We start from the raw sequence: 20,827 nt of genomic DNA on the forward strand, positions 1-20,827 counted from the left end.
ATGGGCTTTCCTAAGGCCACAGTATTTTTAGATTCAAATATTAATAACTACATTTTATTTCAGTATTTAATTTATGTATTCCTGTTTTTATTAAATGCTAGCTTTTTTCTCGTCCATAAATGTTTATTTATCTACCGAGTTGATTGCAAAAATAGATTACGAAATTGTACTCCTTTTTAGTTCGTGAGAGGGGAATTTATCACCATACTTTCCCTTAAACACGTCTGTTGGACTTTTGTTAAGTAGAATACTTAATAATTTATTTATTTATTTATTTTTATTTTTTATTTATGTTTTTTTTTTAAATGGAGAGTAGAAAACGCATTGTGGATGCGTTATCGGCAGCTCCTGTTACTCTCGCTTCTCCTTATTTGTCCTTCAGTCCTCATTTTTTTAATGAGTGATTTTTCTGACAAAAGGAGAAGAAAAAGTTGTTTTCTAGGTTGGCAGTATTTTGCGCGAACAGTTGGCAGAGATGGCAGAAATTTTCTGTTTCTATGTCTATCCTTGTAGCCATGTCACTAGTAAGGGTGCTGGAGGTAAACGTTTTATCTGGGCTGACGTTATCCGCCTGATAGTCAGGGACCCGAACCTTGGATTAACCACTAAGGAGGCTGTCCTATCAGGAGGTGCAAAGTACTGGGGCTGCTGTATTGCCATTTGGTGAATGGATTCTGGATCATGCAGTAGCTTCTGGTGGGGGCCTCTCGATGCCATATTAGTGGGTAATTGTTACGGCTTTACCTTATCATGAGCTACCAAAAAAACAAAAAAAAAACAAGACAAAAAAAATTCTTTGTTTCTTTTTCTCTCTTAGTTTCCCCTCTCTGTCCTGCTCTAAGTAAATCTGACGACCTAGTCCACAAATTCCAAAATTTCATCATGACAAGTTCCAAGAAAAAATACATGATTAAACCCAGTTCTCCAACTTCCAACGTAGACCCCTGCTACCATGTCTCCTTCTCCAATATCAGGGGTCTACGTTCTAACCTTCCAGAGGTTGAAACCCAATTATAGGAGACTAAACCAGACCTTTTATTTTTAAGCGAAACTGGCATTGAACAGGCTATTTCCCTAGAAGAGTTCGCAATTAAAGGATACTTTAACTTAACTTCTAAATCTGACCCCCAAGATCGCCATGGGCATGGAATATGTGCCTATATTAAAGATGGCTATCCATGTGGTAGGGACATCTTCAGGGAAGATCCTAACTTACCCTATATGTGCTTCCGGGTTGCTTTAGCTCACACTACTGCATTTATATTTACTCTCTATCGCCCCCACAACAGCGGAGTTACTATCTTTCAAAGCATATCTGAGAAAATTGACCAAGTCCTATCTGCTTATCCTTCAGCTAACATTCACGTATGTGGAGACTTCAATGTTCACAACGTCGAATGGTTGACCCACTCAAACAAGACCGATGATGAGGGGAGGTTCTGTCATGATATCTCCGTTGCCTATGACCTCACTCAGATTGTTCATGACCCCCCCCCCCGTGTGCCCGACAATGACGGCTAGTATGCGAGCCTACTAGACCTTTTTCTCACAACTTGCCCTGAACTATGGTCAGTTTCTGTTCTGTCTCCTCTTGGCTCTTCCGACCACTCTGTTGTATCAGTTAAGATAAAAATGAAATGTAATAAGTCCCCAGACATACCTCTCCATAGTACAGTATATCGATACACTAAGGCTGACTGGGATAGCTTCCGTTCATTTATATCGGATCTACCTCTGCGTTCCATGTTTAAAAAGGATGTGTCCTCTATAGTATCAGACCTGACAGAATGGTTAATTGTAGGTATAGACCGTTTCATACCCTCGAAAAAGTTCCAGCAAAAACCTAACAGCCAGCCATGGTTCTCTCCAGAATGTGCTGCTGCCATTGTGCACAGAAATCACTTTTTCCACTGCTTCCAACGTAATAAATGTATGGAAACTAAAGCCGTTTTCAGAACTGCCAGCAACCATTGTAAGAAAGTAATAAAGAACGCAAAGGAGTTGTATGCTCAATCTGTTAAGTCCAAAGTAGCTGAGCAGCGACTTGGTTCCCACCAGTTTTGGCAAATAGCAAACAGAATCCTGAACAGAAGCGTGTGCTCTATCCCAACTATCATCAATGGACCCGAGGTAATCTTGTCAGCATCAGACAAAGCCAAACTCTTTGCCAAGAACTTTGCAGCTAATTCTACCCTTTGCGATCAAGGCCGCCAACCTCCAATATTTCCTCCTGTATCAGAAAACATGCTATGTGATATGCGTATATCTGTATATGATGTTGCCAAGCTAATCAAAAACCTTGATTCCAGTAAAGCAACTGGTCCTGACGGTATTCCAATTATAGTACTCAAAAAACTTCAACCTGAACTAGCGCCCATACTTACAAAACTGTTTAAACGTTGTCTTAAGGAGAATAGTTTCCCATCACCCTGGAAAATTTCATCAGTATGACCTGTATTTAAGAATTCAGGTGATCGCTCGTCCCCCTCTCAGTACAGACCAATAAGTCTTCTGTGCTTCATGAGTAAGTTGCTGGAATCTGTGTTAAATACTGAAGTAATCAACCACCTCAACAAATATAACGTTCTTAGTGACACTCAATGTGGTTTCCGTTCTGCTAGATCTACAGCAGATGTGCTTACAGTTATATCTCATAGGATTAGCAAATCTCTCGACGGAGGCAACCTTTCTAGGGTAATTGCTCTTGACATATCAAAGGCCTTTGATAGGGTATGGCATAAAGGTTTACTTCACAAGATCTCTAGCTATGGTATAGCTGGAAATGTCTTCTCAATTATTGAATCATTTCTTTCTGATAGGTTCATAAGAGTAGTAGTTGAGGGGCAAAAATCAGAAACTCACAGTATTAATGCTGGAGTCCCTCAGGGGTCCATCCTGTGCCCAACTCTTTTCCTGATCTACATTAATGATCTTCACATCCTTACATCATTTGTAAACATTTATGCTGACGACACTACCATTTATGGTAGCACATCTAAGACAGTAAACGATCAAGTTCTCTCCGATTCTCTCTCCTCTGATCTTGAGCACGTAGTACAATGGGGAACGGAGTGGCTGGTTACTTTTAATGCATCTAAAACCAAGCTTCTCTCTTTACATCATCGACATTCTGATCCACATCTGGCATCAATTGAAATGAATAGCTCTCTTCTTCCGGAGGCCTCAAGTTTTGACAAGCTTCTGGGCTTGACCATTACTCCTGATCTTAAATGGAACACGTACATCAAATCTGTTGCCAAGGGCGCTGGAAAAATGGTGGGATCTTTCTATCGATCCAGTAGATATCTCACTGCTGATGCAATTCTTTATCTATATAAAAGCCAGGTACGTCCAAGGATGGAATACTGTTGCCACATCTGGGCAGGAGCTGCTAGAAAGAACTTCTCCTGCCTTGATAGAGTTCAAAATAGACTTTGTAGCCTTGTAGGAGATGTCCTTTTCTGTTCCCTGCAACCTCTATCTCACAGAAGAGATGTTGCGAGTTTGTCTCTGATGTATCGTTATTTTCATGGAAAGTGTTCGACTGAGCTTCGGTTTATGGTCCCCCCCCCCTCGCCAAACTTTCACAAGAAACACTTGTCTAGTTGAAAACATTATCAATAATTCCCCCCACTGTGCCTAAACCTAAACGTAGATTCCATGAACAAAGCTTCTTTCTTAGAACTGCACACCTGTGGAATTGTCTTCCGTTTTCCTGCTGACCACAATATGGTTGTGTTCAAGTCTAACGTAAATAAGTTCTTGATGAGCCGTTCCATATAAGTTATCAAATTTACCGAATTTTCATTACTAATGATTACTATATTGTCCAATTTCTACTGTACTCTCTTTAACCCTTATCCTTGAGTGGCCTCTTGGCCTTGATAATGTGGTGATGCCTGTGTAAAAAAAAGGTCAGCTGATGGTCTACTTGTGATGCATGTCTGATACCCCGCATATCCTCTTGTTCAGCTCACTTTACCTAACTGAAAATCTTTAAAAACATCAAGTTCGTGCATAAGGCAGAGTCCTTAAGGCAGAGTGGGAGATATCCAGGCATGTTAAAGTAGTTAGAGGGGATGGAGGAGTGTAGGTTAGTCTCACTTAGTGCTAAGATATCCGGGGTATTTGTTAGGAGAAATGCTTCAACATCAGCTAAATTAGTTCTAAGCCCATGGATGTTCATTAATGTAAGCCTCAAGGGAGGAGGCAAGTTGGATTTGTTTGACCCTTAGCCTGGTTTAAGCTTATTTTTTTTTTATTGTACTGTCATCATGTTTTTAAAAATTTTCAGTTAGGTCAGGGGGAGCTGAACAAGAGGATATGCAGGTGTAGGGGAATAAATAAGAGCACCGGATTACCGGTGTAGGGTAAGGAGTGAGGTCCCTTGAGAAAAGAAGAGGAGAGTCCGTACACATGAGGCACGGACGCAAAAAGTTCTTCTCCTAAAAGACAATGTTGGACAGGCAGAGTACAACTCTAGAATACAGTCCTCACTCCTCCCGTAAACCCCACTATTGAAGTGAGTAATCTTTTTACCTTAATGTTCTGAATTGCAGTGTTGTCATATTTTCATGTTTGTTAATAAATTCTTGTCGTTTATACTTGTTGTACGTTTAGTAATTATTAAAGCTGGTCGGTAGTTTTGGGACTTGGAAGAACCTAAACCCGTACCAACAGTGGTGACCCCAACTAGCAACATAGAATACGCAAAGCAACGTTTTTTTTATGTTTTAATAACAAAAGGAAAATGCGTAAAATTAAAGTTTATTTTTAAATAAAAATAATCCATAACATGAATCCCGCGTCAGAGTAGTTAAAAATAAATGAACAAAACATTTACGTACGTAAGTTAAAAATAAAAAAATAAAAAAATAATGACTAGTTACGTTTTTGTTCCGAGATTTATTTTATACAAGTATCGTTACCCTTTCATCGGGATATTCACATTTTTCTCGCACAACAAATATGGCTGACCGCGTCTTCTTCAATCTGCACGTGGCGCCAGTCTCGTGATTGGCTGATGTGAACACTACGTCACACTTCGTCTTCCTCTTGCTCTGTCCCTACTATTACTACTATACGGTGTCATCTAGCTAACTGTCGCTATAAATAAATAAATAAGATAAAAATAAATAATAATAATAAAAATCATAAATAAATGTGAAATGGCGTCACCCACATTCAGTCTGATTCCAACGGATGTACGGAATGACCCTGCTTTGTTTTTCGCACAGCTAGATTTATATTTTCGGCAGAAAACGATATCAGGACCGACTGAAAAGTTTTGCCATGTGGCGACTATATTACCTCAGGATGTTATCGTCGAGGTGAAAGACCTAATTATATCTCCTCCCACGGAGAAACCATATGACACCCTACGAGAAAGAGTGACAACTGCTGTGTCAGTTTCAGCACACAGGCGAATCTCACAATTATTAGAACAGGAAACGATGGGGGATAGCACGCCGTCACAGTTTCTAAAGCGCCTGCAGAAGTTGGCTGAAGGGACAATGGACAATAATATTGTCAAACACATCTTCCTACAGCGCATGCCAACCGAGTATAAGGTGGTAATAGCTGCACAAGATGAATCTATGCCAGTGGAACGAGTAGCTGAGATAGCCGACCATATTGCCGATATAATGTCGACACGGTCGTCAACGGTGGCTGGCGTTCAGACATCGGAGAAAGACGAGCTACTCTCCAAACTAATGGAGGGACAGACCAGATTGGAAGCTCGCATGGACAAAATGGCGGAGGACATCGCGAGACTTACCCTCGAGAATAAGCAAAGGCGGGGGGGGGCGCTCAGCCACTCCAGAGAACGGAGGCAGGATAGGACCATTTGCTGGAAGCACAAGAGATTTGGGGAGAAGGCAAATTCCTGTATCCCACCGTGTAGTTACAAGAGTTCGGGAAAAGCTTAAACCAACAGAAGAATGCGGCATCAACTGTCGGTGCATCTCGTTCAGGCCGCCTATTGTATGTGGTGGACAAAAACTCAGGTACGTCCTTTTTGGTGGACAGCGGGGCGCAGGTGTCTCTCATTCCTGTGACTGCAGCCAACAAGAAATCCCCTCCCTGTAAATTCACACTACGAGCTGTGAATGGCTCGTTAATAAACACATATGGGGAGAAGTGTATGGACCTTAATTTAGGCCTGCATGGAACATTTACCCACATTTTTATAGTGGCGGATGTAGACAGTGCTATTTTAGGTACCGATTTTTTACAGGCGTTCGGTTTGGTGGTGGATATAACAGGCCAGTGTCTGAAAGATCCAGAAACGCATCTCACAGAATGTGGGGTAGTTAGGACTGGTACTCCATTGTGTCCAGTAGTGGCACATGCAAACCAGGATAACAATTTTCTGAGTCTCTTGAAGGAATACCCTTCAATTTCAGTGCCTTTCCATAGGGACGTTTTGCCACACTCCACCACACACTATATCGAAACAAAGGGTCCGCCCGTTCATAGCAAAGCTAGGCGCTTAGCACCAGAAAAGGTAACAGCGGCCAAGACTGAATTTCAGCAAATGATGAAGTTAGGCATAGTTCGCCCTTCAAAGAGTGAATGGGCTTCACCTCTTCATCTTGTCAACAAAGGTGTTAACACATGACGGGCATGTGGGGACTACAGAGCACTAAATGCAGTCACTAAACCAGATAGATACCCAGTACCACATGTCCAGGACGGGACAGCAGTGGCTCAAAATAACCGTTTTTTTACAAAATTGGATTTAATTCGAACATATCACCAAATACCGGTGGAGCCCGAACACATTCCTAAAACGGCTATCATCACCCCATTCGGGATGTTTGAGTTCATGCGAGTTCCTTTTGGGTTGCGGAATGCAGCACAAACATTCCAACGGTTCATAGACCAGGTGTTGTCAGATTTGCCATTCGTCTGTGCATATATTGACGATGTACTTATTGCTAGCCAAACTAGAAAGGAACACATCGGTCATGTGCGACAGGTCTTCGAACGTTTGAAGCAATATGGGATAGTCCTAAACCCATTAAAATGTGCTTTTGGTCAATCCGAAGTAATTTTTTTAGGACACCATATTTCAGAGGGGGGAATATCCCCATCACCAGAGATGGTCAAGTCCATTCAAAATTTCCCTATCCCTGCCACAATGAGGCAGCTGCATCAATTCTTGGGGCTGATAAACTTTTATCTTAGGTTCTTACCTCACTGTGCACAAGTACTTTTACCATTGACAAGTGTGTTGACAAATGTGAGGAAGTGTGACATTGTATTTTCAGAGCACGCGGTAGAAGCATTCAACAAGATCAAGGCTATGTTGCAGGAGACTGCAAAATTGTCTCACATCCAACCCAACCAGGAGCTGTGCCTAGCAGTGGATGCATCCGCAATTGGAATTGGAGCGGTCCTACAACAAAAATGTGATGCGGACTGGAAACCCATTTCCTTTTTCTCAAAAAAATTAACAGAGACTGAGAAACGCTATAGTACATTTTCCAGAGAGCTGTTAGCTGCATTCTCTGCGATACGCCATTTCCGGCAGCTTTTGGAAGGTCAGCAGTTCCATATCCTCACGGACCACAAACCCCTGTTAGGCGCTTTACAGTCTTCCTCGGACAAATATTCTCCCAGAGAGATTCGCCAGATGGATTATATCCTTCAATTGACATCGGATATCCGGCACATTAAGGGAGCAGACAACATCCCAGCAGACACCTTATCGCGGGGAATTAATTCCTTCCTGTTGCAGCCGGCAATTGACGTCGACACCTTGTCTAAAGAACAACAGAAGGATAAACATTTACAAAATCTCCTGCAGAATAATCCAACTTCATTGAACCTAGTGACAATTACCAACCCTACCAGCCACACAAAAAGGCAGAGTGGGAGATATCCAGGCATGTTAAAGCAGTTAGAGGGGATGGAGGAGTGTAGGTTAGTCTCACTTAGTGCTAAGATATCCGGGGTATTTGTTAGGAGAAATGCTTCAACATCAGCTAAATTAGTTCTAACCCCATGGATGTTTATGAATGTAAGCCTCAAGGGAGGAGGCAAGTTGGGTTTGTTTGACCCTTAGCCTGGTTTAAGCTTATTTTTTTTTTTATTGTACTGTCATCATGTTTTTAAAGATTTTCAGTTAGGTAAGGGGGAGCTGAACAAGAGGATATGCAGGGTTTCAGACATGCCTCACAAGTAGACCATAAGCTGACCTTTCTTCAACTTGAACTGTGGCCTTAGGAAAGCCCATCGGGGATGAGTGCAGGGTCCCTTTCTATGCGCAACATAGCACTATAAACATCCCAATATTATACAACTGTTAATGGATCAACCGCTCTAAGTGCTACCAAAGAGTTAGGGCACCTGTACTACCAGTCAGAAACAGCAGACTGAGTGATTTGACCTCGTACTGACTTCCTAGTCATATATGTACCTGAAGAACTCTTGTGCCTTCCTACATCCGCATTTTTAATTTGTTGTGTTGAGAATTACTAATGACTTGAAACCGGTATTTGCAGCCTGCCCTAATTATGCACAAAATATTGTGGAGTCTATTATTTTTCTCAACAGATGCACCCAATATTGTGCTAAAACCTGGCAAGTGACTTTGGGGCTTAATTCGGATTTGAGGATGACTTTAAGGCATATTGTGTATTCTTGTTCAACCTTATGATACATTTTTTCATGTTCTACAGTTGTTTTCCTCTATATCGAGGTAATTGTATGTGGCATCCTCTGCTAGATCTTCAATAAAGTTGTTATGAACTGAAGATGTTCAGATGTTGCCTTTTTCTTTTTACTGTGCATTTAGTACATTTGTCAAATCAAACTCCATGCAGACATCCTCTGTGAACGTTTTTACAGTTTCTATCAGGAAGACAAAGTGTTTTTATATCTGCATAAAGTTTAAGATCATCCATAAAGAGTAGATGGTTCACTCTTTTACTCTCTTTTTTTCTTCTTCCTCGACTAAATTTCTATCCAGCATCAAATTTTTAAAGAGCTGGCTTAGTGGATCAATTGCAAAGCAGAAGAACAGTGATGAAACACTATCTCCTTGGAAGATAACTTGCTGAATACTGAGATTTGAAGTCTGAATTGATCCATGTGTCTTGAACAATGGACGCTTACTATATCGTCATTTGTTTTACAAGGAATGTCCGTATGCACTTATAGACATTATACAACTCCAAACACTGCAATATCCAAGAGGCACACTGTTAAATGCCTTTTTATAGTCGATCCAGATCACTGATAGGTTTATTTGTCACTTTCTTAAGTTCCCCAAGATTGTTTGATTCAATAGATGTGGGGGGGGGGATTTGAGTTAAGACAGTTGAGTTCTCTCCCCTTGTCTATAGATGAGGAAAAGTCTGTTTGGAGTAATCTCGTCTTTTTTGTTGTTAAGACAGTTGAATTATCTCCCCTTGTCCATATATAAAGCAAAGCCTGTTTGGAGTGAACTGCCCTAGGTTCTTGTGTGTTTTGAGGGAGGTGCACTTAACATTGGTAGCAGAAGTTGTCTTCTTTTGTATGATAAGATAGTCTTGTTCCACAAACGTTGAAACACATTTAAAATTTTGGTGAATGAAGAAACCTATGCACAATGGAAGCAAGACATAGACATATGGTCTATATTTACAGACTTACTTAAGGAAAAACCGAGCCCTGCTGTGTTTTTGTCATTACCTCAAAATATCAGAGAATTTGTTTGACACTTGGCAGTTACAGATATTGATAGAACAAATGGATTGAATATAATAATTTACACGTTGGACAAAATTTACAAAATACAAAGGCATACATGTCATTTTAGGAATTTTATTCCTACAAAAGAGTGGTCAGAGTTAATAAAAAGTGAATTTTTGGTGCAATATAAATTTCTGTATCAAAAATTATAGAAATTTGAAATTAGCAGAAGTCCAGGCCTTTTTCGTTCTGACTGTAGCAAATGTATCTGTGGTTAGAAGCAAGAAAGACAAGTCTTACCGTGGGTGCTCAGTGAGTGAGTTCAGGCGAAGAAAAGGAAGACAAACATGGCGGCCAGCATTTTTATTTCATCCATTCTCGCATAATCTTGTGTGTGCGTGGAGATGGAAACTATAAAACGATGTTCATTTCTCGGTGCTGTGAGATTATTCCTGATCAGGCAGGAGAGAAGGCAACGAGAGTAGAGATAGAGGACTGTAGCAATAATCTTTCTTGAACATTCCGTTTGTGTATTTGAGGTGAACCCCCCCCCCATTATACTTCAAGCTATTTCGGCAATCGCCAACGCAGACTTAAGCAACATGATTAAGCCTTTTAATGGCGACGGTGGTGTGGTGGCGTGGCTTTAAAAAGTGGGCCTTGTAGCAAGGATTCAGAGGCTGGATGATGTGGCTGCAATAATACCACTGTTTCTAGAAGGGGACGCACTGGCCCTCTATTTGGAGCTCAGCAAGCGGGAACAGGGTGACGCGGACGCCATCAAAGGTCGACTGATCGAAGCTTTTGCAGAGGGGCCTTTCGAGGCCTTTAATAAGTTGAAAGAGAAGAGGTGGACTGGTGAATCTGTGGATGTCTACGCAAATGAGATAAGGAGATTGGTTGAGTTGTCGGGCATCAGGGGGCACGCCACGAGTCACATAGTAAAGATGACTTTCGTTACCGGGTTCCCAAAGAGATATCAAAAAGGTTGCAGCAGGTCCCGAGAGTGGAGATGCTGGATGTGAGTGAGCTGCTTAAAACTGCAAAAATCTTGGTGAGCACCCAGCCCACGGAGCCTGGAGGAACAGCAGCAACGGTACAGCAGGATGTGGGCAGGAATCTGCCGAACCCGGGGATGGCATGCTTCAAATGCGGGGGACCACACATGAGAAAAGACTGCAGGAAGTTCTTGCAATGGACAGTGTGTTACAAATGCAATCGAAGAGGCCATTTAGCGGTAAAATGCACAAGTTCGGGAAACTGGCGAGGGGAGGCCGACGCGCCAGCAGCTGCCCCGATTCAAGAATAGTGGCGCACCCGCAGCAGATGCTCAAACAGAAGATTGCGGTGGAAGGACGGGAAGTTATGACCCTGATTGACACTAGCTGCACCACTACCATGGTGCACACTACCCGGGTCGGAAGATGGAAAGGGAAGGGTGAAGTAGCGGCATTCGATGGGTCGCGAGTGAACTGTCGAGGGAGGAAGACCGTCACTATTGATATTGCTGAACGTCGGATGAGGGTCCATGCAATTGTCACTGATCGCCTGGTGCCTGGTGTCCAAGCCATCATTGGAATGGATGTTATATGCCGCCTTGGAGGTGTTACCATCACATGTAACAATGTGAGGTTCAGACTAGCTGAGTGCCCGGTGACGGAGCAAACCCCCAGAGGGATCAACAAGACCGGGGAGGAAATAAAATTGTCAATCAAAGATCAGGACTTCCGAGCCGAATTCGACGGAGAGCGGTGGACGGTGGAGTGGGCATGGAAACATCAAGTGCCATCGCTGACAAACAGGGTGGCGTACTACACAAATTCGCTTAGAGGAGGGGCGAGAATAGAGTTTGAGCAAGAAGTCGACCGATGGATTGAGGAGGGGGATACTGATGCCTTGGACGGATGACGTGGAGTCGGGCATTTTGCCATTGATGGCCATTCTGCAAACAATTTAAGGGAAAGTAAGACCAGTCCTGGATTTCCGAGAGTTGAACGGCCATGTTAAGTGCCATACGGGAGGCGACACCATAGATGTGTGCAGTGAGACCATTAGGGAATGGAGGCAGATGAATGGCGCATCTACGTTGGTAGATTTAAAATCTGCCTATTTGCAACTCCATGTTGCCAAGAAGCTCTGGAAATATCAGTTAGTCAAGTACAAAGGCAAAACCTACTGCCTTACACGAGTGGGGTTCGGGTTAAATTCGGCACCCAAGATTATGTCAACTATCCTCAGGAAGATTCTGGAGACAATGGAAAAGGGAGATGGGGTAGTGAGCTCATACATAGACGACATTCTGGTGAATGAGACTGTGGTAACTGCCAAGGAGGTGGTGGCTCATTTGAAGAGGTTCGGGTTGGTCGCCAAAAGCCGGAAAAATTAGACGGAGGGGCTGCTTTGGGCCTAAAACTGAAACAAGGTGCATCAGGTGGCCTAGAGTTTCGCAGGGGAACCGAGATCCCACAACTGAAGCAGCTCAACAGACGTGAACTTTTTTTCATATGCGGAAAGTTGATCGGACATTACCCCGTTGCTTGCTGGCTTAGACCAGCATGCAGCTGCATAAAGAGACACGCCAAAGGACGAGGATGGAATGATAAGGTGGGAGAAAGAACGGTCGCCATGATGAAAGAGCTCCTGAAAGAAGCAGAATGGCAAGACCCAGTCCGGGGAACCTGGAACGTACTGCGAACATTGGATGGAGTCGTGTGGTGCGATGCAAGCAGCATTGCAACAGAGGTCATTTTGGAAATTGGAGGAGTAGTTGCAGAAGATGCAGCCTGGTTGAGGAAAAAGAATGACGTCAGCCACATCAATGTGACGGAATTAGACGCGACAATAAAAGGAGTCAATCTGGCCTTGAAATGGGGACTATGTGACATCTGCATCAAAACAGACTCTGCCACGGTGTTTGCTTGGCTAAAGTCTCTTATTTCAAACGAAAAAAGGATAAAAACGAAAGGGGCTGCGGAGATGTTAGTGAAGCGCAGGCTTGGGATGCTGGCTGAGCTGATGCAAAAGTTTTGTTTGAAGCTTCGCGTAGACATGGTGGCTTCTGAAAAGAACCGAGCAGATGCTCTCACGAGAGTGAAGAAGAGTTAGCTGTTGCCAAAGAAAGATGTTGTTGCTGCATCGGATCTAGATGATGTTGGCGTGCGAGAACTGCACAATTTTCACCATATGGGGGTAGAGAGGACTTGGTACTTAGTGAAAAAAGTCGACCCGAGGATCACCAAGGAGCAAGTGAGGCAAGTGGTCAGGACATGCGACAGATGTCAGTCGATTGATCCTGCTCCAAGCATGCATGAAACTGGTCAATTGGAGGTGAGTGGCACCTGGGAGAGACTGGCATGCGATGTCACCCATTACAGGGGCGGACTTTATCTGACCATGATTGACTGTGGGCCCAGGCGATTTGCCCTATGGAAGAAGCTACGTGGAGGAACAGGCAATGAAATAGCGGCAATCCTTGATGAGGTGTTTTTGGAGCGAGGCCCCGTGGAAGAGTTGTTAACCGACAATGGGACTGCATTCAAGTCAGTAGCAGTGACAAAAGTACTGAATAAATGGAAGATCCAACAATTTTTCAGAGCTGCCTACAGACCCAGTGGCAACAGGATCGTGGAGAGAAACCACCGCACCATAAAGGCAGTTGCGGAAAGAGGAGGCACCTCACTTGAGCAAGCCGTCTTCTGGTATAACATGTCGCCTAAACTGGGACAAGTACCAGAGAGGGTCCCGCAACTATCAACGTTTGCATATTCCTGGAGACATCCCAGGGTGGAGCCGGCAAGCCGAGAAGTAGAGGCCACAGGGACAATTAAACTTGGGGACGAGGTATGGGTGAAGCCACCGGGGGTGCGCTGCACCACACAATGGAGTAGAGGTCGCGTGACTGGGAGGAACACTAGTAACAACATTGTGGTGGAAGGAGTCCCGAGGCACATTCTTGATGTCAGACCAGTGGAGGGCGAAGCAGTGGAGGGGAGTGTGCAGCCACAGGGGGAGGACGAGACACCTCAGAGGCCACGTAGAGAGAGGCGACTGCCACAGTGGATGAGAGACTACGAAATGTGATCTTGAGATCAGGGAGGCATGTGGTTAGAAGCAAGAAAGACAAGTCTTACCGTGGGTGCTCAGCGAGTAAGTTCAGGCGAAGAAAAGGAAGAACAAACATGGCGGCCAGCATTTTTATTTTATCCGTTCTCGCGTAATCTCGTGTGTGCGTGAAGATGGAAACTATAAAACGATGTTTATTTCTCGGTGCTGTGAGATTATTCCTGATCAGGCAGGAGAGAAAGCAACGAGAGTAGAGACAGAGGACTGTAGCGATAATCTTTCTTGAACATTCCGTTTGTGCATTTGAGGTGAACCCCCCCCTTATATTTCAGTATCAGAGGAAAATGAAAAATTAGCTAGAACCATGTGTTCAAGCATAACATATGCAACAATGAAAGATTTTTTTTTTTTTTTTTTTTACACAGTGATCACCACTTATCAAGGCCCGGAAGCCACTCAGGGATAATGGTTATTGCAAGTACATTACGTTAGTGAGGAGATTTGCTGAAATGTTTACTTAAGGGGGCAGTTCATTAGGAATTTGTTAACATTGGACTTGAAGACAACCAAGTTGTAGTCCGGAGGGAAGCAGGCAGACGGAATAGGGTTCCACAGGTGTGCAGTTCTAAGAAAGAAGCTTTGTTCATGGAATCCGCGTTTTGATTTAGGCACAGATATAGAGTGGGGGAAATTTTTCACAGTGGATTTAGCTAGACGGGTGTTTTTCGTGAAAGATTGGCAGGGGGGACCAGAGATTGGAGTTCAGACGAGCATCTGCCATGGAAATAACGATAAAACAAGGACAGGCTTGCAACGTCTCTTCTATGGGAGAGAGGTTGCAGGGTAGAGAAAAGGGCATCCCCCACTAAGCCACGAAAGTGCCCTGCTCGTAAGGAAGAAGTTGAAACAGTAAATTTCAATAGATACAGAAACATTAAGGAACAAAAACATGACAGGATATATGAAGAAAATTCTAAGGACAGGCAAGTTAATGTTTTTTTTAAATGTAATTCAACTAAGCATTTTGCCCAAAATTGTATGATTTTCAGTTCTAGAAATCATATCAGCACTGTTGTGGATTCTGACCAGGTGAATTTTACTTTGTTTAATGTTGATTCCAGTTATCGAATATTGATAAATAATTGTTATTCTAATATAAAAGTATCCAATATTGTGAAAGAAACATTGGGTATAGCAGCGTTAGACTCTGTTTGTTCACAAATTGTTGCTAGAGAAATTTGGTTTAATGTATTCTTTGATACATAAAATGAGCGAGATAAGCGATTGGTAGAAACTTAAGTCTAACAGAATATTTTGTTTGGAAGATGAAGTGGAGTTAAAAGGTATTAAAACAGTTAAATTTCCTGTGACAATATGAGGTATCAGAGGTTATATTGAGGCTGATCTCGTCCAAAATGATATACCTCTGTTGTTAAGTCATAGATCTATGAAAGCTGCAGGAAATACTGCAAAAATTTAAAAACAACAGCTGTCCCACTTTTGTGAGATATATTAAATTGCAAGCAACAACTTCTGGGCATTATAGTCTGCCACTAATATGCTTTGGGAGGCTAAAAATGCACCAAGTATAGTCTTAGATTATGAGACTTTAAAAGGATATTCTTGAGTGGAAAAAATGGAAAGTTCAGAAATTACACAGACAGTTTGCTCATGCATCTTAAGAAAAATTAATAGCTCTGGTTAAAAGCAGTAAAGCATTTCATAAGGAATTTCTGAATCAGATAAAGGATGTTTGCGATTCTTGTTCAGGTTTTCAGAGGCCTAGAAGATGTGCGCCTCGACCAGTTATAGGATTATCTCTTGGTAACAGGTTTAATGGCACTGTATATTTGCATTTAAATGAATATCGACACAACCAATGCAGGATTCTGCATCTAATTGATACATTCACTAGATACTCTGCTGTCATATTAATTAAGAGAAGAAAAGCGACGAAATATTCACAAAAGATTTTAATGCAGATATGGTACCTTATTTTGGAGGCCTCAAACAGTTTTTAAGTGATAATGGAGGCGATTTTAATAATGAAGGCTAATGACAGTTGAATGAAAAATTAAATATTGAAACATGCACAAAAGCTGCAGAAAGTTCATTAAGCAATAGCATTGTGAAACTTCATAATCTAAAAATTGCTGGAACAATGGAAAAAACATTAGATCATATGGAATGTGAGCCAGAAATAGCTTTAGGTTGGGCTGTGAGTGCTAAAAATGCACTTCAAAATCATTCTGGTTATAGTCCAAATGAGCTTGTATTTGGGTCAAATATTAACATTTCATCAGTTTTAAATGATCGATTACTTGCATTGGAAAATGCAACAACCAGTGATATGGTTTGAATAAATCGAAATGCCCGATATGCAGCGAGAAAAAGTTTCATGGAAGCTGAATCAAATGAATAAATTCAAGAGCCTTGAGATATAATATCAGGATATGCAGATGAAGAATTTGTGACAGGTGACCGTGTCTATCATAAAAGACAAAACTGCAACAGATGGCATGATTCTTGATCAGACATGATTGATCATTTTTCATGATGCATCCATGTCATTTGATGAAGGTAGACAAGAAACTGTAAAGTTCAAGGAATGAAGAAAATACAAATTCTGAAAATGAGATAAAGTGTTGGCGGAGGAAGATGAAGAACAATATAACAATTCTAATTCAAGTCATCGGGAACATGCAGTTTTGTTTACTTCTAAACAAGAACAAGGACCAGATGTGATTGATACAAAGAAAAGGAAATGAAAAATTTGAAAGTTCATGAAGTATCTCTGACCTTGAGTAAATATGTATATCAAAAAGATGGGTGATAACAGAAAAATTTATGAATCACAAAAAGATAATGAAGGCTCATCTTGTTGCACGTGGTTATGAAGAAGATTCTTATGACTGAAAAACAGATTCTCAAATGTGCAGATGCGAACCCATGCATCTCATATTGTAAACTGCCTTGGTAATGATGTAGCACGTGGAGAGTTGATTATACCTCAGCATTTTTGCGAGGTAATATGTTGGAGAGAGAAGTATTCCTTAGACCATCATCTTATGTGTCCAAAATCATAGATGTGGAAGCTGAAAAGATGCATTTATGGTTTAAATGATGCACCTTATTCATCATGAGTTATTTCGTTTGAAGGAAATAGTGAGTGCATATGACAATGCACTATTTCTTTGGTACAATGCGACTGGTGACTAAATACACGTAGATGATTTCATATTCTATGGAAATTATCTATTTCAGAAAAATGTGATTGGAGAATTAAAGAAGATATTAAAAATTGGAAAGCCTGAAAATGGAACATTTAATTTTGGGTGTTAAATGTTAAGCAAACAAAACCTATATGTTTCATTTATAGCTCTAATAGAGAAAGAAAAGAAGATTATTAAGGAAGGGTGATAAACTGAGTGAGGATAAGGAGCTAAAGAAATTGACAGGTCAAATGTGGGCATCCCCTCACCCTTCACCAGATGTATCATTTGATTTGTGTAAGATGGGAAATATAGGAAAATCCCAAACGTAAAGTTGCTCTTTAAGACAAACAAGTCACTAATAAAGTAAAAATCAAGAACAGGTTCCATATCTTTCCTCATCTTGGGAAACCTTCAGATGTGAATATTGTTTGTTATTCAGGTGACAGCTATGCTAGTTTGGAAGATGGATCTTCATAAGGTGGCTTTATCATCTTTGTTTGTGGCAAAATGAATAGGATGGCTCCTATATGTTGGTCATCAAAAAAACTTGACCATGTAATAAAAAGTCTATTAACTTCAGAAACTCTTGTGCTTGCTGAAGCAGCCGATGCTGGTATATTAATAACCACCATGCTTCACGAAATGTCCAGACTACAAGGTTCGTACAGATTTTCAATGTCCATTTTCAAGGACTTTTCAAAGTTTTTCAACACCTTCTCTAGACAAGACTAAAGTTTTCAAAACAAAATTGGGGTTTGCTTTATAATCAACAGCAATTCCAAAATAGTGGTAAAAAATCAAATATACAACAAATGTTACTATAGCCAAAGAGTTACTTTGCAATCTACCTGCATTTTTAAGCAGTTTTAAATGCTTTTTATTTAATCTCAAATATTAACTCTCTTTACAGCTTTTAAGTTTCCAAGCAAGATAGCTACCAAGTTGTTCATTTTTTTTATTTTTGGCCTAGTCAGTCTCATTTTAGGTTATCGCAATTATTTTTGTTGAGAATAAATCCACCACTGGAGGGTCACGTTTTTTAGAGATGAGAGGGGGTGATCATTATTATTTATGGCGGCTGCCACTATTCCCACCCCCTGCCAAATTAAATTATAAATAAAAGCTAAAATAGAGAGAGATTTAACCTCCACCCCACAAAAAAGTGAGAAAAAATTGTGGTAATCGAAACTAGGCCGTCGGGGCCAAAAAAATACAGTTATATCTCTTTATCCTGAGGTAGTTCTGTTTTGTGATAATGGGTGAAGTGAATAGTATCAGTAAGTAAAGAATTGCCTTTTAGAAAGGTTTTACTAACTGTAAAATACACGTACGCTCTTGAAAGGATCGAGCGGAAAAATGAAACAAAGGGCGTTTTTATTATGAATGTCAATCCCAAGGGGGATAACTCTTTACAACAAATTAAATCATAACATTTTCCCCGTCCTAAAGTATTCAAGTAAGGGGTAATTAATTATAGACAAATTTTTTTTTTTTTTTTTTTTTTTTTTACAATCACATAAGAATCATTTTATTTACAAATAACATATGAACCCAAACTGCAGTTTTTTCAGTATTTAGTCACAAAATCCTTATATTTACTAGGGAATTGTCGAACTCGGGACGACCTCCGCACAGATTGGCAGGAATGCTGATTTTCAGTATTATTTTTTAGTGAAATCTGATTTTCTTCAAGATCAGACGATTGATTTTTGTCTTCCTCATGACCAATGTTTTCATTAGTAGAAGGTTCAAATAAAGTCTCTGAAGTAGTAGGATTATTATTAGAGTTTTCTTCATTTGATGAGTTTGGAGCTAAGTCTCGAACGTTGACAGTGGTTTCAGTACCAGAAGGTAGTTGAACATAAGCGTAGTGGGGGTTGACATCTATTAGGGAGGCAGGCGTTACAGGAGGGTCATGTTTACTTGTTTTAGTGTGGTTTCTAATATATATTGGGCCTGGTTTAACCCAAGAAAGAATTGAAATTCCGGAAGCAGATTTACGACTATATTTAAATAGTCTATCATGGGGAGTCATATTAGTGGCAGTACAAAGTAATGATCTAATTGAATGAAGTGCGTCCGGTAGTATGTCTTCCCAATAAGGTAGTTTCATTTGATTAGAATGTAATGTTGTTTGAATGGCCTTCCATAAGGTACCGTTGAGTTTTTCAATCTGTCCATTACCTTCAGGATGATACCTACTTGTTTTAGAAGTAGCAATTCCTTTTTTGTGTAAAAAATCCTTTATTTCTCTTGCTAAGAAATCAGAAGCACGGTCAGTATGTATCATGTCAGGCAAACCAAAAATTGAAAAGAGTTTGTTTAGACAGTGGATAATGGTTTTGCTTGTCATATCTCTGCAAGGAAAAGCGAAAGGAAAACGGGAATACTCATCAATTAGAGTAAGTAGATATTTGTTGCCATGTATAGAAGTAGGTAGAGGGCCTTTAAAATCAAGATTTAATCGTTGAAAAGGTAATATGGCTTGAATGAGAGTCCCTCCATTGGTATTGGCGAATTTGGGTTTCAGTAATTGACAGGATGAGCAAGAGTCAGTAATATTCTTAATTTGATCCAAAGTAAAAGGGAGGTTCCTCGTTCTTATAAAATGGCTTAGTCTTGAAATACCAGGATGACATAATTGTTTATGTAAATCACGAAGATCTTGTAGATTGTAAGTAAGAGCAGAGATGCGAGAGAATGTGTCAGCAGCAATATTTTCAGGTCCAGGTCGATAAACTATAGTGAAATTGTATTGGGATAATTCTATACGCCAACGACATATTTTGTCATTCTTAATTTTTGATTTTCTTTTATTGTCGAATATGAAGCTGATGCTCTTCTGATCTGTGATGACTTTAAAGTGCCTGCCGAGTAGAAAATGTCGCCACTTACGGAGAGCTTCTACAATAGCGGCTGCCTCTTTTTCTACTGCATGGTGCTTAATTTCGTTAGTATTGAGAGTTCTTGAAAAAAATGCAATAGGACGACCTTCTTGATTTAGTGTTGCAGCAATGCAATAGTTACTAGCGTCCGTTTCTACTTCAAATTCTTTATTTGGATCTACCGTTATTAAAGTGGCGTCTTTTAGATCATTTTTCAATGTTTGAAAAGATTTTAATACAGATGGAGGTAGTGGAAATTCTTTGTTTTGATTTAGTAATAAAATTTTATCAGAAAATTTTTTAATGAATTTGCAGTAATAGGAAAACATTCCAACTATTCTTTTTTGAGATTTAAGATTCAGCGGAGGTGGCATTTCGAGTAATGGTTTTAGTCTTTGATAATCGGGAGCTATTTGATTATTTTCTATGGTGTAGCCGAGTAGAGTAATAGAACTAGAAGAAATTATGCTTTTATTTTCATTTAAAGTGATGTTATATTGTTTAGCAATTTTGTAGAATTTTTGAAGATTGTAATCGTGTTCTTCTTGATTTTTTCCGCATATAGTTACGTTATCAACATACACAAAGGTATCGGTTAGATTTTCTTTTTCTATAATATAGTCTATGCTCCTCTGGAAAGCACTTACTCCATTGGTGACGCCAAAAGGAAGACGAGTAAATTGAAAAAGTTTGCCACTTACTTCAAACGCAGTGAATTTACGATCAGCATGATTTATAGGTATTTGGTGATAAGCAGATTTTAGGTCGAGAGTAGAGAAGATGTTATATTGAGCGATGTCGTCTACCATCTTATTGATATTAGGCATTGGGTAAGCGTCTAGTTCCGTGAATCTATTAATGGTATCGCTGTAGTCGACTACCATTCTTTTCTTATGATTCTCATTCGAAGTTACAAGAACTTGCGCTCGCCACGGAGATATCGAAGGTTCAATTATGCCTTCTTTCAACATTCTAGCAGTCTCT

At 40.6% G+C, this 20,827-nt stretch overlaps 1 protein-coding gene across 1 annotated transcript; it reads left to right on the forward strand.

The window, feature by feature from the left end:
- Window positions 1–9,962: 9,962 nt before the first annotated feature.
- LOC145246554 (uncharacterized) lies at window positions 9,963–16,550 on the forward strand. Its single transcript, XM_080108153.1, has 2 exons — window positions 9,963–11,995; window positions 16,350–16,550. Exon 1 carries the CDS (start codon window positions 10,822–10,824, stop codon window positions 11,587–11,589), a length of 768 nt encoding a protein of 255 aa, XP_079964279.1. The 5' UTR covers window positions 9,963–10,821; the 3' UTR covers window positions 11,590–11,995; window positions 16,350–16,550.
- The last annotated feature ends 4,277 nt before the right edge of the window (window positions 16,551–20,827 follow it).

This window comes from Euprymna scolopes, chromosome 24 (assembly GCF_053919585.1).
Source record: "Euprymna scolopes isolate OS-2025 chromosome 24, ASM5391958v1, whole genome shotgun sequence".
NCBI lineage: Eukaryota > Metazoa > Mollusca > Cephalopoda > Sepiida > Sepiolidae > Euprymna > Euprymna scolopes.